Here is a 26,720-nt window from a genome sequence, read left to right as displayed (position 1 = left end):
ATGGTAAACATTTGGCATACACAGTCTAAGTTTATCTTCTCTAGGACTCTGCGTATTAGGTAGGTATTATCCCCATTGTACAAATGAGGAAACTGAGCCCCAGAGGATGAAGAGCATGTCCAGGGTGACAGCACTACTATGTGGTCATCCTCGTGGCTCCAAAAGCTGTGGCCCACCGGCTTTGCTGTGCTGCCTGGAGTTCCTTGCCAAGGATAAGTGTAAGGAGGAGGAAACCAGGGAGTGGCGCTCACTAATAGGGACGAGCCCATCTATGTCATCTTCCTTCTGAGGAAGCTTGAAGTCAGTAACAGCCCAGGCATTCCCCGTCCTCCGTGTTTCCCATGTCACAGGTCCACTGTTTAATTTTGCCTTCCAGAAAGCCAGGCCTTGCTTCTGATTTGCTCCTTTCCACCACTGATTATGCACAGGTCAAATGGGATTAAAGGATGTAACAGCACTCCAACTGGGAAAGAGCTTGGGGGATGAAGGTGACACTTCGACACGGTCCTCTAACTTGGACCTGCCTCTTCGTTAGGAATCATTGTTCTGGTGGGCTTTCCCTGCCGAGTGCAGAGCTTTGCTGGCAGATCAATGAAGGATCAAGTCCAGCAAGATGCCGTTGCCTAATGTGGCCTTTTCTGAATTTGTGGGAGGACAAGGCTTATCTAAAACAAAGAGCACTGGCTGTGAGCACCTGATTCCTGTTCCATCTTTGTCGCTTCCTCTACCTGGTCACAGCCTGTCGAGATTGCCAATTCCTCATTGGTGAAATAAGAGCATTTTTCTAGGTGATATCTAGGATGCCTTTTAATCCAACCATTCTGCTGAAAGAACAAAGGGATCAATCAATTGAATTTGGGTTTCATATGAAGAAATATTATTCAGAAGACATTATTGGTTTGCCAGAGGATCTTTCTTTATCTGTTCGACAAATATTAGCCCCACAGAGAGGCCAGGGGTCAGAAGGCATTTCAGCAGAGAGAACCGCATCTGTGAGTGGAGGAACCGCAAGGGCCTTCCAGGATGGTGTGAATGCAGTGGCCCACAGCAGGTGTGTGAAGGGGCAGGCATGGTGGCAGTGCTGGATACACCTCATTAAGAAACAAAGACTAGGCCGGGTGCGGTGACTTATACCTATAATGCCAGCACTTTGGGAGGTCAAGTTAGGCAGACAGCTTGAGCTCAGGAATTCGAGACCAGCCTGGGCAATATGGCATGAACCCATCTGTACAAAAAACTACACAAAATTTGCCAGGTGTGGTGGCGCATGCCTGTATTTCCAGCTACTCGGGAGGCTGAAGTGGGAGAATCACCTGAGCCTGGGAGGAGGTTGAGGCTGTAGTGAGCCATGACTGAGCCACTATACTCCAGCCTGGGTGTCAGAGTGAGACCCTGTTTCAAACAAAACAAACAAACAAAGACAACTTAGATGTAGAGACTTTCATCATCAAAGAGGCTATAAATGTTCAAAACCCTGACAAAGTCAGAATAATGAAACTCACTAAAATCAGGATGCAGGAGAAGGCGTGAGAGGACTCAACTTCCTTACCTACACTGCCTAAACTTAAAACCCTATGTTAAAAAAACAATAAGTACTCTAACTTCCTAATGTTTCAGAAAACTTTTTTAAAACCTACGTCTTGTATGTGAAGGTGCAATTTATCTGAAATTTGGGTATCCCTTCAGTGTCAGTTTAGTTTCATTTTCGTTTGTTGAAGTCAAATGAACATTTGTCCTTTTATTTAAAATACCATGGAGAGTATGAGTTCATTATTGTAGCGCATGCTCAGTGTATCCAGCCTGCCTTTCTTCCTCTGTGTATATTCACAGAGGGGTGCTGGGGTGAAGGCCAAGCAATGTTAGCAGTGGTTATTTCTAAGGGGTGGGATCACAGTGACCTTCTTGCTTCTTTGTCTCTGTGTTGTTAGATTTTTTTTAAGATTAACATGGAAATAATAAAGCCATTCTAAAAATTAAGCAAAAAGAAAAGTTTTAAAAGAGCAAACAAAATAGCACGACCCTGTTCGTGGCTTCATAGGCCGCTCTCATATTCGTCCTTCCTTCTTCCACCCCACCTCCCACCTGGCTGCAGCCCCAGGGGACTGGCTGGTTTCCCTCCTCACCATCTCATTGGATGTTTGTTTGCATCCTGGTGACCGGTGCATTCCTGAAGGGATCTGAACGGTGAATGCAGGGCCCTGGAAGGCCCAGAGGCTGTGCACTGCCTCGCTCCACATGTGTTTGTGATAAAAACAGGGCTCAAGATGAAACTGGTCTGGGACGGTTCCTGCCAGTTTTACTGTAGGTCCAAGGAAGGCCCCTGGATGTATGGGGATGTATCTGGACTCGGATTTCACTGTATTTTTTTTCAGTTCTGAGGAAAGTATGAATGCCAGTGTTATTTATTCACTGTTCAGTTTCTCAAGTTTGTTTTAGTAGTTCTTGCTTTGAGAATAAATATCGGAACTCTGTGAGGAAGGCATTCCAGAAATAAAGCTGGCTATTCATGGCATGGTTTTTGGCAAATACCTTCCCTCCACTACGGAGGGAAACTCTGTTTACCTTTTTGAAGAGTCGGCAGAAACCCAGGTTCACAGTTCTGCCACCAAAAGAAGAAAGCAGTTCAGTTCAGTGAGAGGACAGACTCAGCATGATGGACAAAAGGCTGAGCTGTGCTGGCTAAGCGTTTGATTTCAGGAGTAAAAAAATGCTCTTTCTATGTTAAAGCTGCAATTAACTTTCTTGGATAGCTCTCACAGTAACTTAAATAGGTAATCTAGATTTTCTCTTACCTAAAAGGACACTTAAATCTCATTTTCTTCAATAATTAGAATTTTCTATAAAATGAGAATAATACCGGCCAGGCGCAGTGGCTCACGCCTATAATCCCAACACTTTGGGAGCCCGAGGCAGGCAGATCACATGAGGTCAGGAGTTTGAGACCAGCCTGGCCAACATGGTGAAACCCTGTCTCTACTAAAAATACAAAAATTAGCCAGGCGTGGTGGGTGCCTGTTATCCCAATTACTCAGGAGGCTGAGGCAGGAGAATCAATTGACCACAGGAATACAATCGCGCCATTGCACTTTAGCCTGGGCGACAGAGTGAGACTCCCTCTCAAAAAAAAAAAAAAAAAAAAAAAAAAAAGAGGCAGCAGGGAATAATACCACCCATGGTGATTATTTCACTGAGTTGTGGTGAAAACAGATGAGATCTAATGAGACGATGATCTGAGGGTGACTGGCCACGAAGCACAAACATAAAGCATCATGGAACATTGGAGTTGGTGGAAGTCTTTTCCAAGCAGCAAAGTGAGGGCCCTTGAGAAGTGACGTGATTTGGTGGAAGCCGTTCCGCAAGTCTTTGGAGGCAACATGACTGGAATCCAGCCTCTTTCCACTAAGCCATCCTGCCACATCCTCAGCTGTTTTCAATGGTGCATCTCATGAGAACACCACTTTGTTATTTTGAACTTTCCAGGAGAAAAAGCACAAAGTACAGCTCAAAGTAAAGTTTTCCAGCAGATGGGCCTGAACGAGTTAGAGGTCCACTTCATGGAAGATGGATGCAACATCTATGACACGCGTGGGACCGGGGGCACACTACTTTACCGCTCTGTGCTTTAGTTTCCTTAACTACCTCATCGGGTTGGAGTTAAGAGGACTAAATGAGTGAATGTGTTCGGGGAGAGGTAGCATAGAGCCTGGCACATAGTACATGCAAGATTAATGCCATTGTTATTTATTATTAGCGTTATTATTTATTTACACACAGAAGTTGCACACCTGCCTACTGACTGGAAAAGAAAAAGGCCACAGATGGAAATTAGAAAGTTGTAACTACCATTAGGTCTGTGCCAAGGCATTTGGGATATATCACTAAGGCATCCACCGAGGTGGGGGTGGAGGGGAGCCAGAGTGCCTGGAGGAGTTACTATTCCTAATACTCCTATTTTATCCCAAGAAGAACTCACGGTCTTTGGGCCTAGCCCCTGGCTTATGACTGCTGGCGGGTCGGTGTGCTCAATGGCTGCATGGCCACCACAGCATTTCCACCCAACTCCAGCAGAGCCCCGTAGGCATTGTGGAGGTGCTTGGGGAGTCTCCTAGGCTTGAATAGGAATGAGCCTTGGAAGGTGCAGAGCTTCGTGGCTCAGCAGAAGATGGTGATGAGGGAGATCTGACCTGAACCTCCCCAGGGCAGCCTGGGAGAGCTTCCAGAGGCACAGGCTGAAAATCGTGAGTCCTCCTGAAACTTCCTTTCACTGCCCTTGCTCCACACTCTGCGTCAGCCCCACCCACCGAGGGCTGACCCCTGACTCTTCCAGACCTGTTTCCCATTTCTCCTCTGCTGGGGCCCCCCAGTAGCCTGCTGGTACGCTCATGTCTGTGGCTCATGTTGCTGGCTCCTGCTGCTGCCTCCTACCCTGCTGGAGACAGGCAACACTGGGGCCAGCTCGTATGCCACTTCCATGAAGCCTTCCCTGATCCCTCCTGCTGGGCCCTCTCTTCCCCTCTCCCTCCAGCTTGTGGTTCTGCTCTTTGTGGCCCTCACATGTGCACTTGTGCTATGTATTTCATTGTTTTGAAGCCCTCACAGCCACACAGGGTGTCCTCATTGTGTTCTTCCCCCAGTGCTTCTCAGCCACTCGGGACAGTCCCAGGTGACCAGTCCATTAAAGTCTGAAAACTAATCCACCTGTACCTGGAGGGAGTCTTGAATCCCAAGCAAGGGAATGAGAATTGGAACGTAATATTGAGATACTACCAATGCCAACTTGGGAATCCTTCCTCGTATCTATCTTGTGTGTTTATAGCTTCAATTTCAAGACAGAAATATCCACCCGTTTTGTGATGCTAAAGAAGTATGCACACTGAATTTTGGGAATAAATCAAAAGCCGAACGCCACTACCTCCTGCTTGCTTGTTTAAAGGTTAGCCTTTAGGATCTCTTAACTTCCACAACCAATAAAACGTGTTTCCTAGTCCTTATTATGGCCAATCATTTCCACATTTTGTTAGAGTCTGCAGATTACCTTGGCACGCTAATCCTGAGTTCTGTCATCCCAGGCAAATACAAATGCTTAGAACAAGGACTTACGATGAAAATGTTAGTGCACTCCATCTTCCAGCTGCCTGACAAGCAGCTTCTACTCAGAATAAGTATAAATTAGCTAATGCTGAAGCTGCAGAAATGTTTAATCCGTATCCTGTGTCTTGAGTGATTCCTCCCTCCTCCCCCTATTCATTCAGATGTTAATTCTAGATCTCTCTGTTGCACTCAGGGTTGAATCTGGTGAAATGCTAGTGGTATGGTGCCTGCAGGAAGGCATATATAATTTCTCTATCAGAGTGCTTTTAATGCCCTCTTTCAGTGGGCCTGATACATAAGAAAAGATAAATGCTTATGGGCCCCAAAACTCTTTGGAGTCAACACATGCATGAGAAAGTATAATACCTTTTTAAATTTTAATCATTTTAGCCAAAGAGCAAAATCTGTTTTTACTGCTTATGAGAGATGGTGCTAAATTAAATACGAGGCAGTGATCTGCAGAAAAAGAAGTCCCCACAAAAACAGTGCTTCCCCATGGGAAGCAAGAAGCACTTTAGGAAGCTTAGAGTGGGGAAGTGATGGGGTGGTGGGCTGGAGACAGCCTGAATGAAGAGAGGAGGCAGAGACAGAGGCTGAGCGGCAATGGTGGAGCTGCTGTAACAAAGTAAGATGATGCTGGGGGCTGGCAGGTGGTCTAAAAAGCCCTTTCCTGGATCCCTGTGGGTGTGAGGGATTAAAGCCTACAGGTAAAGCAACTACAGGCCCCTGCCACACCTCCTCAGGTGCTTAAAGAGTTGCCTCTGTGTTCCCAGTTGTAAATGAGATCATCTTTGGTGATGTCTGGATGATAATAACCACTCTTTATTACACATTTTCTCTGTGCTTTACAGGGAGTAGGTTCTTTAATCCTCCCAACATCCCTTTGCGGTAGGTGCTGTAAGTCATTTTATAGATGAGGAAATTGAGGTCTTAGAGAGGTTAGATCATTTGCCCAAGACCAACAGCTAGTCAGTGGTAGAATTGGGATTTGAGCACAGAGACAGTCTGGCTACAGAGCCTGTGCTTACCGTAACCACCATGCGTTTAAATAGCAATTTTTCCTAATGAAAATTGATAGTGTAATGTCCAGAAGGTTAGAATTAAAAAAATAAAAATAAAACGGTCTCTGTCTCATGGATTCACCAAGGGACCTGGGGGAAATGCCCTTGATCTTGGTTTCCAGTCTATAAAAGAACAATTAGGCCATTCTTCACCCACCCATCCTACAGATGTGCTTTGAGGATGAATGAATAGATTCGTCATCAGGGCTTTGAAAACCCAAGATGATTGAAGATGCCTAGTTAAGTAATATGAGTAAATGAGTTTCCACATCCCTGCACAAGACTCAGGCCCCCAAACTGGAACAGCTTTCCAGCAACAGCTGGTTTGAGATTTTCAAAGCAAATTTCACACACATTCTGTGTAAGTCCAAAACCAAAATTTCCTTGTGGAACTTTTTTTTTTTTCTTTTTGCAGGAAATTCATCTGACGTCTCACTGAAAATCTCTAAGGCAAGCATGGTGCCCTATCAGGGATATGGTTTCCAGCCTTTTGTCTTTTTTTTTTTTGAGACGGAGTCTTGCTCTGTCACCCAAGTTGGAGTGCAGTGGTGCGATCTCGGCTCACTTCAACCTCTGCTTCCCGGGTTCAAGCGTTTCTCCTGCCTCAGTCTTCCCAGTAGCTGGGATCATAGGCATGTGCCACCACGACTGGCTATATATATATATATACACATATATATGTATATTTTGTATTTTTAGTAAAGACAGGGTTTCACCATGTTGGTCAGGCTGGTCTTCAACTCCTGACCTCTTGATCTGCCCCAACCCCTGGCCTCCCAAAGTGCTGGGATTACAGGCATGAGCCACCGTGCCTGGCCCAGCCTTTTGTCTTTAAGAACCAAACATTCTTCTCTTGCTGGCCTTGAAGAGGGAGTTTGGTAAATTGGGTCAGTTAATTCTGCTCCCTTAACCCTATGCTTGTTAGTGGTCTTCATCTCTTCCACTTACTCTATTAGGACCCGCACCATGGGAGGCTGATTACTGCAGTAGACTCCACACTGATTTCCTTACGATGTGTCTGAAGGGGTGTACAAAAGGGTTAATTTGCATATCATGAAATAAAAAACTCTCATCCTTTATCCAAACCAAAAGGAATGACAACAACCCAAGCAGGTAGTATTCTCATGTATTTTCCCAGGAAAGTTATAAATTCTTGTTGTAATCTGCAATGCAAGTAGCATTTTTAAAGATTTCAAGAGACATAAATGGTCTTGAAATGTAGTCATAAGGGGAAGGTATTTTGGAAAAAATAACCTGAGAAATCGTCTCATGTGAACATAATCTCACTCACTCACACACACACACACACACACACACACATTTGTAGTCTTTGATATAGTAATCTTGTTTCTGAGAATTTATGCTTAAGAAATTATCTAAAATCAGGAAATCAAGAGTTCATTGCATAGTTGTTTATAACAGCAAAACATTTGAAACAGTCAACGTGTCCCAGCTACACACATGCACGTACACATGCACATATGTATATCCCAGAATATGCGTTAAAAATTAAAATTATAAAAGCCATGTAGTAACATAAAAATGCTTATTATACAAAGAAAAAAGCCAGATATATAATCATGACACCATACCAGTTACACTGTATATTTTTTATTTCTAGCTTTTTTTTTTTTGAGATGGAGTTTCTTGTTGCCCAGGCTGGAGTGCAATGGCACGATCTTGGCTCACCGCAAACTCCACCTCCCGGGTTCAAGCAATTCTCCTGCCTCAGCCTCCCAAGTAGCTGGGATTACAGGCATGCACCACCATGCCTGGCTAATTTTGTATTTTTAGTAGAGACGGGATTACTCCATGTTGCTCAGGCTGGTCTTGAACTCGTGACTTCAGGTGATCCTCCCGCCTCGGCCTCCTAAAGTGTTGGGATTACAGGCATGAGCCACGGTGCCTGGCCTATTTCTAGAATTTCTATTCAATTTGTTTTCTACTCTGCCTCTTCATTTTTCATACTGTTCTGTTTATTCCTATAAGGTCACTGTTTCTTTCACTATTTTCTTACTACCTTTAACATACCTCCCTAAATACTTTTTTTCCAGGTTGTTCTCAGGGTAGATTCTGTTTGTTGTGATGTTCATTTCCATGGGTCCTCTATAAAATTTTCCTGTGAGCTCCTCGTCTTCTCCAAGGGTTGTTATCTGTAGGACTCCTCTATTCCCTGGCCTGGGAGGTGGCGATGTTGCTTTGCCTTTGCAAAACCCCAGTAATTTTAACACTCTTAGGCACATAGTGCATTTCTGTACCACCTTCCTGGAATGGCTGACTGAGGCTGAATTGAGTATGAATCCTGAATTTGTTGAAGGAGCTCACTTCCCTAGCAAGGGCCTAATTGCATGCCTGTTGCACCTTTGGGTTCAGCTCTCACAAACCATTAGATCCCGCTTGCTTTCTGGTACCTAAACTTCCTTTCTTGCCCTCAAACTCTATTGTGCATTAAAAAATAACTTATTGCCAGGGTGGTGGCTCTCGCCTGTAATCCCAGCTACTCAGGAGGCCGAGGTACAAGAATCGCTTGAGCCCAGGAGGCAGAAGTTGCAGTGAGCCAAGATGGCACCACTGCACTCCAGCCTGGGCAACAGTGTGAGACTGTCTCAAAACAAGCAAATAAAACCCTTATGCTTTACCCATCATTTCCACATGTTTGTAGTGGGACATTCATATTAACCATAAGTACCTATTTATCTTTTCTATTTGCTGCAACTATATGAAAATATATATGGATATAATCAGACTGGAAAGGACTTTGAAAATGGTATTTGTTATGGGTAGAGAGAGGTTTATTGTAACTAGTTTGCAAACACTCTGTATTAATATATTGCCTTAAAAACAATTGTTATAAGGATTATCTTTTAAACAATTCTTTTCTGTTTCAGAATGCATATACTACAACTGCTATTAATGGGACAGATTTCTGTACATCAGCAAAAGATGCATTCAAAATCTTGTCCAAGAACTCAAGTCACTTTACATCTATTAACTGCTTTGGAGACTTCATAATTTTTCTAGGAAAGGTGAGATATCTTGACTAAATAAAGGAGCCTGGGATTCTGAAAATTAAGCCATACAACAATTGGTTTGAAAGGGAAAAATATTTCTTGAGTACTTACACTATAGTGGGTGCTGTGCTTCATTATCTCATTTAATCCTCAATCCCATGAGGTATCCCTACTTTGCAGAAGAGAAAATGAAGGTTTAATAACCTTTCCAGGGTACTACAATAGGTAGAGCCAGAATTTTAATCCTAGTCTTACTCTCTTACCTGTGATCAGTTCTACCATTCTGATTCCCTCTTTTTCAGGTCTAAAATGAAAATGCTACTAATCTCAGAAAATGAATGTTTGTGGGTTTCTCATTAAGAATATATGGAAAGAGTATTGAAACCTGGACTGGGCACAGTGGCTCACACGTGTAATCCCAGTATTTTGGGATACTGAGGCAGGCAGATCACTTGAGGTCAGGAGTTTGAGATCAGCCTGGCCAACATGGGAAAACCCCGTCTCTACTAAAAATACAAAAATTAGCCAGGTGTGGTGGCGGGTGCCTGTAATCCCAGCTACTCAGGAGGCTGAGGCAGGAGAATCACTTGAACCTGGGAGGCGGAGGTTGCAGTGAGCCGAGATCACACCACTGTACTCCAGCCTGGGCAACAGAACGAGACTCTGTCTCAAAAGAAAGAGGGATGGTTTCTAAAAAAAGTTTTAAAGTGAATAGGCTTATTTTGGTGTTAAGTGAAAAAGCAGAATAAAAAGCTTGTGAGATATTATTACATTTATATAAATACAAAAGCTAGGCACAGATAAAATTACATATAACCTTCCTACTCGCCATTAACTGGGTTTCCTTTTGATACAGCTTTTCATTTTTTCCTCTGTTTCATTCTGCCAAAATTTCTGACAAGCATTCTTTACAATAGTGCACACACACGTTGCACACAGGAACGTATATTAAACCATTACTTGTAACTGACAAAAACATCTAAGCAACTGATTCATAAAGATTTTCAACAAACTCTTCTTTTGCACAGGTGTTAGTGGTGTGTTTCACTGTTTTTGGAGGACTCATGGCTTTTAACTACAATCGGGCATTCCAGGTGTGGGCAGTCCCTCTGTTATTGGTAGCTTTTTTTGCCTACTTAGTAGCCCATAGTTTTTTATCTGTGTTTGAAACTGTGCTGGATGCACTTTTCCTGTGTTTTGCTGTTGATCTGGAAACAAATGATGGATCGTCAGAAAAGCCCTACTTTATGGATCAAGAATTTCTGGTAAGCAAACATTTCATTTCCAATTGCAATCTCCATGCTCGCAATCTCGAAAGTTTTGTAAAGCCGCACACACGAAAGAGGCTCATACCCAGCCTCTCTCTTCTAGAGGCCTCTGAGGCTTCTACTACCCCAGGGCCTGAAAGTGGGATTTGCGCTGAACTCTCCAAGGCTGAACCCACCTCCCTTTCTGAGAACCTTCTCCCTGAAGAAGTGAAGCTGAACAAGAATGCTGATCAGATGGATTCCTAAGTAGCAGCAGCACTTCTTACCCTGGGCAGAAGATGTCCTGAACACAGTAGTTCAGGTCCCTTTGGTGCTCATGGCATGATCTGGCCTTTTGGGTGGTCTAGAAGTTTAACAGTTGATCTTTTTCTAAAGCATTTTTGCATCTCCAAGCATGATGTTCATACCCACTATATTAGGGACAGCACACTTGTGTGCTCCTCTGTGCCAGTACTGACAGATCTGCAATTCTCAGGCCCTTTATTAGCCCAGGCACACCAGTGTGAGAAAAGCCACACCCTCAGCGGAGCGCCCATACTGCTTATATCTGGAAATAGCAGGCAGCTGTTTGCAACAGCCTTTGCAACACAGTTGTTGCTTATTTGCCTTATCCTGGGTGGACAGGGATATTTTAACAGCTGAATGATGTCTCATCTCTTTTCCTTGTCTGAGTTATATGATATTTGCATACTTTTCTTTCATTCTGTTGCCATAAAAATTAGGTGTTAAAGCCCTTTTAGCTTTAAACAGAGCATTTAATGCACTCTTTGGTTCAGCAGGCACTCAATTTTTTAAGAACCACTTCTACAATTTATAATTAATGTATCCTCATCCTTCTCCATATAAAACATAAACTACAAATTTTACTTTTTTTTTTGAGACAGAGTTTTGCTCGTTGCCCAGGCTTGAGTGCAATGGCGCAATCTCGGCTCACCGCAACCTCCACCTCCTAGGTTCAAGCGATTCTCCTGCCTCAGCCTCCCAAGTAGCTGGGATTACAGGCGTGCACCACCACGCCTAATTTTGTATTTTTAGAAGAGACGGGGTTTCACCATGTTGGTCAGGCTGGTTTTGAACTCCTGACCTCAGGTGATCCATCTGCCTCGGCCTCCCACAAGTGCTGGGATTACAGTTGTGAGCCACCGCACTCAGCCAAAATACAATTTTTACTTTTTACTTGTTTATTGACTTATTTGTATGTACTCTAAGGAAAGTGCTTATGATGGTGGTATGTAGCTAGCCAGGTCTCCATCCCCTGATTTACTTTTCCAGTTAAAAATCCACCTTGAAATCCGGGCACTATGGCTCACGCCTGCAATCCCAGCACTTTGGGAAGCCAAGGCAGGTGGATCACATGAGGTCAGGAATTTGAGACCAGCCTGGCCAACATGGTGAAACCCTATCTCTACTAAAAATACAAAAATTAGCCAGGCACAGTGGCAGGCGCCTGTAATCTCAGCTGCTTAGGAGGCTGAGACAGGAGAATCGCTTGAACCCGGGAGGTGGAGGTTGCAGTGAGCTGAGATGGCGCCACTGCACTCCAGCCTGGGCGACAGAGGGTGACTCCGTCTCCACCACCTCCCCCCACAAAAAAATCCACCTTGAAATTTACCCCTTAAAATAGTTTTTTCAACAGAAGAAACTTTCTTAAGGATCCAGTTATCTGAAATTTAAGGCCAAGAACTTGTAAATGGCTATCATTGGGACTCAGAAATTGATACTCCATAATATGGCACTTTGACATGCTGAACTGAAGAAGCCTCAAGAACTCTCTGACCTTCTCCCAAAGCACAGGATGAAGCTGTCATCTGAATGAAATCCCCTTATCTGCCTAAAGTCCAGACCCACCAAAGAAAAAAAACCACCTCTGGCCCCTTCCCTGAGTTTTCCATTAACTGGACTTATATAGCAGAAACAAAGACTAAATTCAGTCAACACACCTGGACAGACTTTTGTCATAAACCACTGTCCTGTGGGCCCAACAGACTTTGTTCCCAGCCACTAAGTGTTCTTCAAGCTCATTAAACTCCCCTAAAAGTAATTTACCACCCCCATAAAATCATCCACACTTCCCCATCTCCCTTTCCCAAAAACAGAATTATCTGTACCCCATTTAGACAATCACTGTGATTCTCCCCTGTGCTAATTTATATGCCATTTCTCCTGTTAATCTGCCTTTTGTAAGTTAATTCTTCAGCAAACCGTCAGAGGGCAAAGGAGAAGTTTTCCCTCGGCCCCTACATTATCAACAGTACAGACACATAATACTATTCTAACTTGTTCTTTTGTTTTTCAGAGTTTCGTAAAAAGGAGCAACAAATTAAACAATGCAAGGGCACAGCAGGACAAGCACTCATTAAGGAATGAGGAGGGAACAGAACTCCAGGCCATTGTGAGATAGATACCCATTTAGGTATCTGTACCTGGAAAACATTTCCTTCTAAGAGCCATTTACAGAATAGAAGACGAGACCACTAGAGAAAAGTTAGTGAATTTTTTTTAAAAAGACCTAATAAACCCTATTCTTCCTCATTGTCTTTGTCATTATTGTTTGACCAGGTAACAATACTGCAACTATATTAGTTTACCATTTTTGTACAAATTAGGACAGAAAAACTCTTCTAAAACCATGTTTATATGCATCTACTTACAAAGTACACTATGTAAGAACTGAGGTAAGTTTGTAAGTGCACAACTAATAAACCTTTTTAAGATAAGGATTTTGTTAGCAGAAATCTCTGGAATTTTTTTTTTTAAAGGGACAGCATCTCACTATGTTCCCAAGGTTGGAGTACAGTGTCTATGCACAGGTGCCATCATAGCTCACTTGGGCCTCCAGCTCTTAGGCTCAAGTGATCCTCCTGCCTCAGCCTCCCAAGCAGCTGGGACTACAGGCATGCCACCATGCCCAGCTTGGAAAGTTGCTTTTATACAGAGTAGGATACTTCCCTACTCATCCAATCCTGGAAATATGCTAAATGGATTAACTTTTCAAAGTACAATTCTTAGATTTGGTGACAATAAAAGCCAAAACTGTATACTCTAACATGAACTACCACCTGAACTGGGCATGTACAGGAGAGGCAGGAGTGTAACCAATGATTTAGTCTGTGCACATACTCTTCCTTTTTTTCTGAATACTCTTCCTCCTCTTTGCTAATGGCAAACTCCTACTTATTCTTCAAAACCCAGCTCTGATAGCATCATGCTTCTGCAATGCCTCTGAGCAGCATTACTTGCCCTCTCTTCTGTCCTTTTCCTCCATGCTCTTCTCTGATATGACTGTGAATCCACTTTCTGTTATGTCTCTCCACCAGATCACATTCCATGATGGCACACACAATTTATCCAAACTCCTGATACACAAGCACTCCTCTTACAGCAGACATTCTGGAAGAAGTGGTTTTCAACCACAGCCCCACCTGAGAAATTACCTGGAGACAGATTTTTAAAAATACTTCTGCCTGGACCTCAGAGATTTATGTAGATGGGAGTGAGGGGAAGAGCTTTTCGTTTTTAAAACTCTAACCAAATAGAAACATTTTAACATGTTGATTGGCAGCCTCATGGGAATCAATCTGACTTAAATGGCAGGGCAGGTAGTGTGATATAAGGCTTCCCTTCCCTGAACTTTGAAGAGTCAAAGGTGACAAGGAAAGCCTTAGAACTCAGGTCTACTTTAAATGCAATGACTTTTTTCTTAAATGCCACCATTGAATTAGGTTGACTCCAATAGTTTCCTTTACAAGCAGTTTCCCAGAAGCATTAAACCTAGTCATTGTGGAATGATGAGCAAATAGCCTTCACTTTTGTGGGCTCATCAAACCATGTGTATATACTCCTCATCTCTCAGCAAAAAACAAGACGGTTTTCGCCCCCAAACCTAATAGAGCCAATCCTATTAGAAGACATGGCTTGGCTGAGACAATGTCGGAAAGTGTGAGTTACTAATTTTCTTTTAGTGACTGCATTTTTGTCACTATGACACCTAGCTATTGTTTGTCCTTCCCTCTGTCAGGACCGAAGGTTTATGTTTCACTATAAACCCTAGCTTATTACCAAGCAGCACATCCTATGGCTGACCTAGCATGTTTCTTATTCATGTTTATTTACCCTAAGATAGGAAAATTCCCCACCCCTCCTGTCAATATTCCTAAAGATTTTAAGATTATTCCAAGTTGAATTTAAGATGAATCTGGGCCAGCCAAGTCAGTGAAATAAGCAAGGGTCAGAAAATGATTAGAATTCTGTCATTTACTATGTGTAATGGTTTCCTAAGCCTCAACTCCTTAAGCATAGAGTGCAGTGTTGTGTGGAGTAAATAAAATGTTAATGTACCTTGTAACAGTACCTAGGAAAAAGGTACTTAAAAAAAAAATCTGACCCTACCTATCTAGAAGCTAGCCAGAAAATAATCAGCCTGTGGTTCATATGAAAGTTCAAAAAAAATATTTATTTATAAAAAATACAATGGGATAAGTTTATGCTGAGAAATGCAGCAATAAATACAGTTGAAGAAAACAGAGCAACTCTACATTGATACATTGGCACAAACAGGAAGAGCAAATGCATCACCCAGGCCTAAATGTCCACAGGCCACTTTTGTACATGCTCCTTTAGAAACACCACTCTGAAAAGATCTTGTTCGCTAGGTAAGAGAATGAGTACACATATAATCACAAATGCACACTGATCATGACTTTATTTAAAAATTAGCAAACAATACTGTAGAAACATTGATATGTAAATTTCTAAAATGCTGCATCTTAAATTTAGTTGGCAAAGACCACATTTAGCAATAAGCATGAGTTTAGTCTTCCATGTAGAAACCAGATATACTAAACTGTAAAAAAAAAAAAAAAAAATAGTTTCCTATTGTTTGAAAATACCAGTTTAATATAAGATTGTAAAAATGCATAGATTTTTGCATAAAAGAACTGGCTGTACAAGAGTACTCCCCTTTCACAGTATTCCTTTTTACTTCATATGCGAGTTATTGATTATGCTGTAGGATTTAACTATTACAGCACTAAAAGGCAACTATTGAGGGAAGAGGCAGAAAAAGGAAAAAGGAATGTACGTAAGGCAATTTTTCTTAAAAGTACAATAAGCTTAATAGTGTTTTAGGAAGACAAGATAAAAATTACTCAAGGCTAGCTTGGTTCTCACTGAATAAAAACAAAGGACTAAATACTGAGCTCCTTCTGTGTGGATCTAATAATCAATGCCTTGGTCGCTATATTGGTAATCTCTGGGGTAGTCATCCTGGTACTCGCCATGATACTCATCAGGGTATTCTGCCTGATAATCACTATCACTGATTTCCGAACCATTTGTTCCTGTTCCTTGGCTTCCGTTGTGAATGACAGGTTCTGTAGGAGCAGCACAGTATTTGGGATCATATACTTGCCGCCCAAGCCCATACACACTCATTCCTTTCTGGGAAGCAACTTTGTTGGTACCCATCTGTAGGGAAATTGTTGAGTTGTCCACCGGCTGTAATGTTAGCTTCTGATCATAGATGTCTCTTCTGGTACCTGGTGCTAACATCCCTGCCTGGTATTAGAATATAGTATAAAAGTTAAAACAGCAGCTAGAATCTATTCTTGTGAATAATTTATAAATTATAGAATTCACATGGAATATGAACAGTAATACATGAACTTTCATTTGGTTCAGGGGTAAAGCTAGCTTAACCAAAATATCCTGATACCGAATCACTTCCATGAAGCAATATTCATTGGCTTTTGAGCTAGGTGAGACCTTTCTTCAAAATCCTTGCTCTGCTATAAAATTACTATGTGGCCTCAAACACGTAAATTTAGCTTTAGGTTTCTCAAACTGCAAAATGGAGACATTACTACCTACTCTGGATTTAAGAGAGAATGAGACATAAAGAATGTGAAATCATAATGCTTCCACACCAGAAAGTTCCATGTGAATGCCCATGGGGACCACATACATTATCTGGGTTACCAATTTCAAAAGTTTATAATATATTCAACAGAAACTATGTTGAGCAGATCTTAAGGACTTGAGTCTTTTCAAAAGGCTGAGATACAGAAGAGCCAGCCACTTCACAGCCACTCCCCTCTTTTTCAGAGTACAGTAACTCATACTTCATCTCTCTACTTACATCAAGCACACACTTCCAGGTTCAGAGTGGGTAGAAAAGTAAACGTGAGTGGCAGCTATGAGAGACATAATGCCACACCCGGTAGGATGTGTTCCATAAGGGCAAAGTTTGATAAATCTCCCTTGGACTCGGTAAGAAAATGTTTTTCAAACCCTATCCCAGCTGTTGTTGGATGTGAGACCTGTCTGTTCTCAAATGGTTGTTGAACTTCCTTCTGAGGTGCTGGTGATCTATTTTTAACAAGGAAATATTTCTATCTTGGATGTGGTATACTGGTATTTTCACCATGTTGCATTTCCATCTCCTTATATTGACACATCTAATAGGAATGCTAGTTAAATCCTTCTTAGTGGAACACCAGGTAATTTTACCTATTAATTAAGGGCTCCTTAAAAAAAAAAGTCAGCATTTAAATGAGCAATATTTTACTTGGATTTTGGAGCAAGAACACTGTAATAAACATATCTTTTTTTCTGCTGGCTAGGTAGAAAGGCCAGCTGTTCTAACTGCCAACAAAAACCACGAGACACATCATGCTTTTGCTGCTATCGAAAAGGTCTTTTGATTATTTTGCTTTCCCAGCAAAGTCCACATTCCTGAAGGAATATACTCTAAATAAACTATACAAAAAATACCTACTTTAAACTTCTGGTTAATAAAAATAAGGTAAGTGTACTCTTGTACAAGTATAAAAAGGTATTGCTTACCTGGCTGGCTCCTTTATTAGTGCCCATCTGCAGACTAATTGTGGTCTGGTCAAAAGGTTTGTCAGTTTGCATTTTGGGATCATAAAGATGCCTCCTAGTCCCGTAAGCTGTCATACCTGCCTGGCTGGCACATTTGTTGGTTCCCATCTTTTAAGTTAAAAATAAAATTGCACAAATTATCAGATGTCAACAATATATACAACACAAACAAAACTTTCCATGCTACCAAAAAGACAGAAGGGGCACAACCGACAAGTTACTGAGCTGAGGCTCCAGTCAACTCTTCTATGTGTCTACAAACAAATTTCAAGTGCTAACTTTAAAAAGAAAATTTTAAAGTCACTATAGATAAAACCTCATACATAGAAGAATTAAACACACTTTAGCAGGTGGACTGACACACCAAAAGTCATTACAGTGGCAGAATAATTTCCTCTGCTACTCTTTCCCCAGATAACCAAATTAAGAGGTACCAGCTTCGGTTATTTCAACAGAAGTAATCCTAGGCCAAGCAATATGCTGTTCTACTCCAGGAATGTTTTACATAAAATGTGAAAGCAAATGCCAAGTGTTTTCTCTGGGAGCTTAACAAGGGCTTTTTAAAGTTTCAAAATCACCAACATTTTCTCCAGAAAGGAACCACATTTTATTCCTGTAACTCCCATGTCCTTGGACAGAGCTGGAGAAAGGTGGAATGAGGAATTTGAACTCAGCAAAGTTCAGGGAAACAATAATTAATTTTTCTTCCCCACTGAGAACAGTATGGCTTCAGGACCAACCATTACACCCTGTTCCACTGGTTAGGCACACTTTTCTGATGTTGGATCTTTTTTCTTTAAAAATAAGATTAAAGAAAATCTTTATTACTAAATATAAAATCTGTTCATTGAAGAAAATTCAGAAAACACATATAAGCAAAAAGGAGGGGGGAAAAATCATTGTGATACCACCATCCATTCACTGTCAACATTTGTGAATATCCTTTTAGCTTTTTAACCTATGTGTCTATGTATATATCTATAGATGCACATATATACAAATACATACAAAAACATGTGCATTTTTAATTTTAAAAATCCATACTGACCACAGTATTTGATGATCTGATTTTTTTCCCCCATAACCTATCTTTTCAAACTCTAGTGTATAATTTTACATTACACTTTGCTTTTATGGAGTTGTAATTCAACCAACTGACTACTGTTCTGAAATTTAGGTTTCCAGTTTCTCACCACCAATACAATTTTGTACTGTGTAAAAATAAATCTAACTTGCACAGACTCAGTAGAAAGGGGCACTGTATCAAGCAGGTACAGTGGCTTTTGGAGAGTAAAGCCAACAGCATTTGGGGAATTAGCAATGACGTTTCCATGACCAATGAAGAGAACAATGAAGAGAAGGAAAACATCTGAACTACGTATTTCAGAAGAATTTAAACTGACAAATTCTAACAGGGCTTGGCTGCTATATCATGATTTGGTACTGTAAATAAGTGACTTTGGCATTAAGGTTGTGTAAAATTGCCTAATTTGGTCAATAACATTAAGGAATTTATAAAGTACATTTCTGGCTGGGTGTGGTAGCTCATGCCTGTAATCTCAGCACTTCGGGAGGCCAAGGCAGGAGGACTGCTTGAGCTCCAGAGTTTGAGACTATCCTGGGCAACAAAGTGAGATCCCATCTATATATAAAAGATAAAACAGGCCAGGTGCAGTAGTTCACGCCTGTAATCCTAGCACTTTGGAAGGCTGAGGCGGGCAGATCACCTGAGGTCAGGAGTTCAAGACCAGCCTGGCCAACATTGTGAAATCCTATCTCTACTAAAACTACAAAACTTAGCCAGGCATGGTGGCTCATTCCCATAATCCCAGCTACTTGGCAGGCTGAGGCAGGAGAATTGCTTGAACCCAGGAGGCGGAGGTTACAGTGAGCCGAGATCGCGTCACTGCACTCCAGCCTGGGCAAAAGAGTGAGACTCTGTCTCAAAAAAAAAAAAAGATAAAATAAAAAATTTAAAAGTGTATTTTTCTTTAAAAAAAAAAAAAAAAAGACAATATGATGCAATTAAAAATTTTCATTTCCTGGAGAAACAATTGTCAAGTCAGGTGGCATACCTGAGGTTTCCTCTAAAAAATTATCATTGTCTTATGGGCTTTATAAATAGATATAAATTGTATAAACTACACCCCCCTCCAGTACTATAGTACTTCTATCTATTCTTAGGAGAGGCTTAATATTTTGCATGGAGAGAATTAATCATATTGAATAAGTAATTGAATAAGCAACACCACATTACTTACCTGCAGACCAATTACACTTTGGCCAGCTTTTAATTTTCCTTCATCAAAACGTCTTGTTTGTTTTTCTGCATACTTAACTCCAATGTCAATGGTTGTATGGAATCCTTTTGTTTTAGCCTAGACAGAAACATGCACACTAACTGAAAAGGCCAACAGAGTTTCACAGAAGGAACAACAAAGAAATGATATGTTCATAGACAAAGGGGCCCAAACTAGAGATAAAAAATATTTAAGGCTGTTCAATAATATACTGCATCATTTGAAATGTGAGTGTTCTAAGTAAGCTATCTAGTACGATGCAGCTGATGTCAGCAGCCTTTCCACAAAGCTACTAATTACAGAAGAGACAGGCCCCGCCCCACCTGGTCTGAACCCCCATGAAAGAGCAATGATGCAATTCATCACCAATGTGGTGGGAATCTGTTAACCAGCCATTAAAGACATGTACGTACCAGACCTGCTAGAGCCACCAGAGTAGTCTGAACCTGGGTCATGTTTCCATTCTCAAAAAGATCATTTGCTTCGAATATGTCATGTGGCTTCATACCATAAGCCTGAATAGCTTTAATAAAGTTGCCAATATTCTCCAACTATAAAGAAGAAGAGTTTTATAATTTCTGGAGCTAAATATTGACATTCATAATTTCTAAGAATTCCAAGTCTTCATAACCAGTTATAAGATGCCGCCCAGAAAGCTGTTTGACAAGGATTCAACCAAATACGTACTAAGCATGGCTCTCTCTGGAACAGGAAAGAGCAAGAAGAGAGTGTGTCTCTCACTGTGGGTCACATCACAGTCTTAATATTTTTAAGCAGTTACGTGTTTTCAGTTTTTATGGGCAAGATCTTCCTTATATATTTTAAAAGGATTCTGTATCAGAGCTATCCAGGCCTGGAATTTTATTTGTCAAAAGGTATATAATTACTCATACTAATAAATAATTCATTATGTGTTATTTTAATTTCAGAATACATTTGTGGTTACTAAATACTCATTCTCTCATATCTCCAAACACATGTTCAAGACCAGTAAGTATCCCATTTTCCTTACTCATACACACTCATGAACTAAGGTTATGTCTGATACAGTGCTCTGCAGTCCACTGTTAGTTATGTGGAATGCCTTGTTTTTTCCCTTATCCTTAAGGTCTGGGTTGCATTTCTCTGTGTAAGCTGTGTCAAGTCCTTCCCTGAATGTACACAGACTAAATATAGGAAAACTTCTAAGCTAAACGTAATAATTACAGAACTAGTTAAATAAGTAATTACAGAACCATTACAAAAGGGCAAAAAATTAAATATGCACAAATTTCTGCTACAATGTCTATGTAAAAACCGTAATCAAAAAGTTAAAAAAAAAAAAACACAAAACGAAAAAACCAAACCTGAAATCAAGTTTTCACTACATAAAATGCAACCAACTAGAACCAGAGGTGGTTGGTTTGGCTGTTACCTGAGGCCAGTTCAGTGAGGACTCGTTGACCTTCTTCACTGAGCCTGGCTGTAGCTTGTTTATAAGTCTGAAAAGAAAAATATGAGAGACATCTTATTTACTGGCACACAAAAACAAGGATTGAAATATCAAGTTGCTCCCTTTAGCATCAGTAAGGGAAAGCATTAAAGATATCTGTAGAATATCAAGGTCTGACATCCTGGGCTGAGAAGGAGAGTGAGAGAGAAGGCCGTGGAAAGAACTGGAAGAGCAGAAACAGATTCTGGAGGGCTGTAACTCACTCGCAGAGGATGATGCCATCCTTTAAGCCCAGCTGGAAGTTGGTGCCAATGCTCATGCCTGTCACCTCTTCTATCCAATTGCGAAGATCTTCTTCTGCCTGATGATCATACTTGGAAGCAATCTGAAATACAGGTTAACTCATTTTAGAAGAATTTCACAAAAGCACCAGAAACTGCCAACTCACAACGCGCTCTGCTTTCACTAGCCATTAAGACCACAGCTGTGAAGTGTAGTAAATGACACTCAATAGAGCTCAATGGCAAACTTAACCGTTACAACTTCAGTAACTAATAACAAATTTTTGGTGAAGACAGTGTCATACAAAATTTTGAACAGAACATGGAGAGGCTGGGACTGACAAGGAGAGAACATCAATCAAGAGACATCAGATTTCATGATCCACAGGAAGTGACAAGGATTTAATGGTATGTTACAATATGGCACTCAAACTTTAAGGTTTAAGTCATTAATCACCCTATTCCAAAAAAAGCTGGGGAAAGGATTCTGACACATGCAGTTATTTTACAGAGTATCTCACCTGGCCAATACATAACATTCCAATAGTTTTGTTGACTGGAAAGTTCTGGTATTTGCCTTCTATTCAGCCAAATACACACTATATACTAAACACACACACACACACTTTCCTCAGTACTAATTACTGTACAATATTTAAATTCTGTTTATGTAGTCTCTATCCTATTAGACTTCTTACAGGCAGGAAAGGCATCTAGTTCATTCAGATTCTTAGTATCTAGAATTGAACCCGACACCCAAACATGTGATAAAACTAAAAGAAAGTTTAACTTTTTACTTGCAGAATTCAAAAATAAAGGCCAACTTACCAACACAAATGCTATGCTATTATACATGGTAAAACTACTAAACATAAGTTTTGAAAGATCCCTTTTTAATAAGACCACAGACCCCAATTTAAAATAATTGAAAAAATAAAATTTAAACAAAATATTGTGAAAAAAATCACATGCCCAAGTTCTTAAGCTATCCCTTGTCCTGGAGTCCCCTTAAAGTGGCTGGTCAATCAGGGTTATGGAGAACACAGCTGAGGCAGGCATAGTGGCTCACACCTGTAATCTCGGCACTTTGGGACTGAGCTGGGTGGATCTCTTGAGTCAGGAGTTCCAGACTAGCCTGCACAACATTGAGAGACCTTGTCTCTACTAAAAATAAAAAATTCAGCTGGGCTTGACGATGCATGCCTGTCATCCCAGTGACTTGGAAGGCTGAGGTAGGAAGATCACTTGAGCCCATGAGATCGAGGCTACAGTGAGCCATGATCACACCGCTGCACTCCAGCCTGGGCAGCAGAGTGAGACCCTATCTCCCGCCCCACCGCCAAAAAAAAAAAAAAAAAAAAAACCCACAGCTGGGAAGAAGGAAAGATCCAGTATCATTTGTCTTCTCATTCAGCACTGGTGAAAATGCCAAGTATACATAGGAAATGCTCAGGAGATGGAGATCATGAGCTTGGGAATCAATTACATCATTGGAAATGGGAATGAAGGTAGAAATGTCTGCTGTGTCCATAAGACATAGGGAGGTTTAATCATTGGAAGAAATGAAATGGCATCTTGACATTTTAGTCACAAAGAGGTCCCACAAGTTCCAGTCTACACCACTCACGGAGGAACCAAGCAGAACTGTGGGAAATGCCCTAGGTTCATAGTGCCAGAGCATATAGGACTGTGGACTGCATTCAGGTCCTTTCCAAGGGAGAGAGCCTGATCACCAGGATCAGGACAGACATTTACGAACCTGGACAGCTTACCTGTAAGTCACCCAACAGTGAAAACCAACGCTGAGTCTTAAAAAACAGACTCAAAGTGTACACTTGATCACAGTTCCTTTTTGTGTCCATCAAAAGCCACAACAGCCTTTTAACTTCTCAAGGTAGGAAAAACATCCCGTTTCCCGGGTCAAGTAGGTGGAAATGTCTACATTCCAGGTCCCCCTCTTGAAGGCTCACCATGCACCTGAGCCTGAGAGATCCCCTGGCACATAATCAGACCACTCCTGGGCTGTTTTCAGGGCCTCTTTTCCCCTCCCCGCCACGCCAAGGCATGAAGCTTCTGCTTTGACTGAGAGAGGGCAAATGATTTCACTAAATTACTGTGGCATTAGGGAGATGGCAGTTCTTGATCCTTTGCACCCTTTACCCAAGTTGGAGAAATGGCTCTACAGCTTTGACAGAATAATGGATAATTGATTTAAACTGTAGATTTACTTAACCAGAATTACAGAAGAAAATCCAGTAAGTTTATATTTTCATATTAAGACGACTAACTTTGCAGTGTTTCATGGATCAAGTCTGGCCTGGAGGTTAGTTTATAAAAGACAGTCTTAAATACAATTTGTTTTCCAGGCTAGTCTCAAACTCCTGGTCTCACGCAATCCTCCCGCATCAGCCTCCCAAAGTGCTGAGATTACAGGCATGAGCCACCACCCCCTGCCTCCATTACTCCTATTATACCTCAGATAAATATTCTTGGATAATATATCTGCTCCAACACATCAAATAAACCCATTTTTATGGCACTTTTAGAAAATAAAACAAAAATTGGCAGACACATTTAAAAAAAATTTTTTTTTGAGATGGAGTCTTGCTCTGTCACCCAGGCTGGAGTGCAGTGGCGTGAACTCAGCTCACTGCAACCTCCACCTCCCGAGTTCAAGCAATTCTCCTGCCTCGGCCTCCCGAATAGCTAGGATTACATTCACACACCACCACGCCAGGCTAATTTTCATGTTTTTAGCAGAGACGGGGTTTCACCATGTTGGCCAGCCTGGTCTCGAACTCCTGACCTCAGGTGATCCGCCTGCCTCGGCCTCCCAAAGTGCTGAGATTAAAGGCGTGAGCCACTGCGTCCAGCCAATAGACACGTTTAAGTCTTGACTACATTTTTACACTGGGGTCTTGTTCTGGGTGCCTAGAAAAATAAATTCTCACTATATAAACTGGAGGTGGTGGTATGAAAGGGGATAGGCAAAGAAGAAAAGGAGAAAAGAGTACTCCTCAAGCATTAACTATGGAAAGCAAATACTAATTGTAAGGTGATTTTTTTTTTCCCAAAAGTGAGGGCGTTCTCAACTAGGAGATATATTTTGATCAATCTGAAGAAAAACATAATATGCTAGGGTGAGAGGAGTTCTGCCTTGGCGCCATGCCTGGCTCCATCTATCTTTGCTATGGGCCTGGGTTAGTTCCTGTAACTTCTCTCGATCCAAGAGGAAGTCTAAACTGGATGCCTGCACTAGGTCCGTTCCTACTCTCAGCTATCTACACAATTTGGTTAAATAATAAAAAACTGAAGAAGTATTTTCTCGTTTCTTCAAATGTAGAGAAAAATTATGTTAGAGTAGTTTGGGATATTTCACAGGATGGTGATGGTAATTCTCATACCAAATGACATCAATTAATATTTAAGCAGAAAAACATTAAAAGCATATTTATGCGTCCTTTGTTCAAAATGTGTCCAACAGATTTGGTGCCATGCCCCAAACCACGAAGTGACTACAGACCTAACTTGAAATATCCTAGTAGATCCCAGTAAGAAGTTTTCACCTTCTCTGTTGGCAGTTCTTGTCAAGGAAGTGATGAGATAGAAAAATCGAGCACTGGAGTCAGATGGACCTCAGTTCAAATCCTGGCTCTACCAATGAGTGGTTGTGGTGGGGAGCTCTGGACAGGTGATGCTGTCCTTGAGACTTACCATATGACCACGTGCACAGAAGAAATTCGTATGTACATGCATGCAAAACTCAAAGCCCCATATGATCAATTAAAAATTAAGACTAGGAATGCAGCCACATCAAATAACTGTTGGTTTGGGCTACGGGTTTCCTTTAAGTAAAGGAGCAACAGGATTCTCCTATCCAAATACTTCGAATATTTTTCTAGTAAGTGAGCTTTATGCAGTCAGGCCAGCTAAACAGCATTATCTTTTAAAATCAAGGAACTGAGAGCAATTTTAAAAAGTAATCTTTGGCCAATAAAAATGATTTACTATTTTCATCTAAAAAGCTTTAATTTCTCAACATCTGGCAGAAAAATGCTGACATTTTCTTTCTCTCAACAAAAGAAAGTTAGCTTAAAATAATTGCTTAAACTTACCTCATTAATACTTCATGGAAATTTCACTCTAATTTACTTAAAAATTACTCTTCCTGACAGGGCGCGGTGGCTCACGCCTGTAATCCCAGCATTTTGGGAGGCCAAGGCGGGCAGATCATGAGGTCAGGAGATCGAGACCATCCTGGCTAACATGGTGAAACCGCGTCTCTGCTAAAAATACAAAAAATTAGCTGGGTTCGGTGGCAGGAGCCTGTAGTCCCAGCTACTTGGGAGGCTGAGGCAGGAGAATGGTGTGAACCTGGGAGGCGGGGCTTGCAGTGAGCTGAGATGGTGCCACTGCACTGCAGCCTGGGCAACAGAGCAAGACTCTGTCTCAAAAATAAAAAATAAAAGTAAAATAAAAATTACTCTTCCAAGTTGTTGATAAACATCCTTTTCTTTATTCTTCTTCAAGATTTGTTTTCTTGGCCTTCCCAAGCTGCTTTCGCAGACTTTCTGCCTGGCTCTTTCAAATCCACAGCAGCCCCTCTCTTTATATGCCCACCTTCCTTTCTTAAACACGCACACATTCTCCAAGCAGTGCCTGACAGCCTTCTTTGCGTCAAGGAGCACTTGCAAATGATCCAGAGACCGAGGAGAATACTGTCTAGGCACACCTGCTGGAGACTCCTCCCCGAAACTCTCCAACATCCCTCTTGCCAGATACAATCAACATGTGAAGAAAATGAAGACCAACAAAAAAGCCTCCCAGGGCATCGGATACAGCTGATCCTCCTCCCTACATTCAGCGCTTGGCCTGCTCTGCTCTCCCTCCTCCGACAGCTTCACCTGCTCCTCTTCATGTTCCTGTGCCTAGGTCCAGGGCTCATCCTGTTGTAGTCGTGGTGGCGGCTTCAGCCCTTAGAGCTTCCCTTGGCTCTCTCCTCAGGACAGCTAAGAGCACCAGTGTGGAGTCACCCTTCAGTTCAAATGCAGATCAGTCCTTTCTTGTTTCATGACCTTTCTTTAGCCCTCACTTTCTTTTGTAATTCTAAAATAATAATTGGTTTTTTTTGGTTGGTTGGTTGTTTTTTTGAGACGGAGTCTCGCTCTGTCACCCAAGCTGGAGTGCCATGGCGTGATCTCGGCCCACTGCAACCTCCACCTCCTGGGTTCAAGTGATTCTCCTGCCTCAACCTCCTGAGTAGTTGGGATTACAGGTGCCCACCACCACACCCAGCTAATTTTTGTATTTTTAGTAGAGATGGGGTTTCGCCATGTTGGTCAGGCTGGTCTTGAACTCCTGACTTCAGGTGATCCGCCCACCTTAGCCTCCCAA

General features: G+C 41.6%; 2 protein-coding genes across 10 annotated transcripts in view; one reads left to right on the top strand and one right to left on the bottom strand.

The window, feature by feature from the left end:
• The window catches only part of SLC44A3 (solute carrier family 44 member 3), a 76,899-nt gene extending 61,792 nt beyond the window's left edge, over window positions 1-15,107 (top strand). For 7 of the 8 annotated variants that reach the window (XM_034931585.4, XM_055115843.2, XM_034931582.3 and 4 more), the window contains 3 exons: window positions 9,041-9,178; window positions 10,192-10,428; window positions 12,728-15,107. In XM_034931585.4, coding sequence (XP_034787476.1) covers window positions 9,041-9,178; window positions 10,192-10,428; window positions 12,728-12,832 — 480 coding nt within the window. In that variant the 3' untranslated portion in view covers window positions 12,833-15,107. The remainder of the gene's footprint in view (window positions 1-9,040; window positions 9,179-10,191; window positions 10,429-12,727) is intronic. The other variant, XM_034931592.3, reaches the window with a different exon arrangement.
• The window catches only part of CNN3 (calponin 3), a 30,302-nt gene continuing 18,447 nt past the window's right edge, over window positions 14,866-26,720 (bottom strand). For both annotated transcript variants that reach the window (XM_003808448.6, XM_024928081.4), the window contains exons 2-7: window positions 21,309-21,430; window positions 21,028-21,094; window positions 20,027-20,164; window positions 19,575-19,691; window positions 17,275-17,421; window positions 14,866-15,987 (exon numbers count right to left, since the gene is read on the bottom strand). In XM_003808448.6, coding sequence (XP_003808496.1) covers window positions 15,646-15,987; window positions 17,275-17,421; window positions 19,575-19,691; window positions 20,027-20,164; window positions 21,028-21,094; window positions 21,309-21,430 — 933 coding nt within the window. In that variant the 3' untranslated portion in view covers window positions 14,866-15,645. The remainder of the gene's footprint in view (window positions 15,988-17,274; window positions 17,422-19,574; window positions 19,692-20,026; window positions 20,165-21,027; window positions 21,095-21,308; window positions 21,431-26,720) is intronic.

Source organism: Pan paniscus, chromosome 1 (genome assembly GCF_029289425.2).
Source record: "Pan paniscus chromosome 1, NHGRI_mPanPan1-v2.0_pri, whole genome shotgun sequence".
NCBI classification, from domain to species: Eukaryota; Metazoa; Chordata; class Mammalia; order Primates; family Hominidae; genus Pan; species Pan paniscus.
The sequence above is the reverse complement of the archived record's forward strand: the minus strand, read 5'-3'. Positions and strand labels throughout refer to the sequence as shown.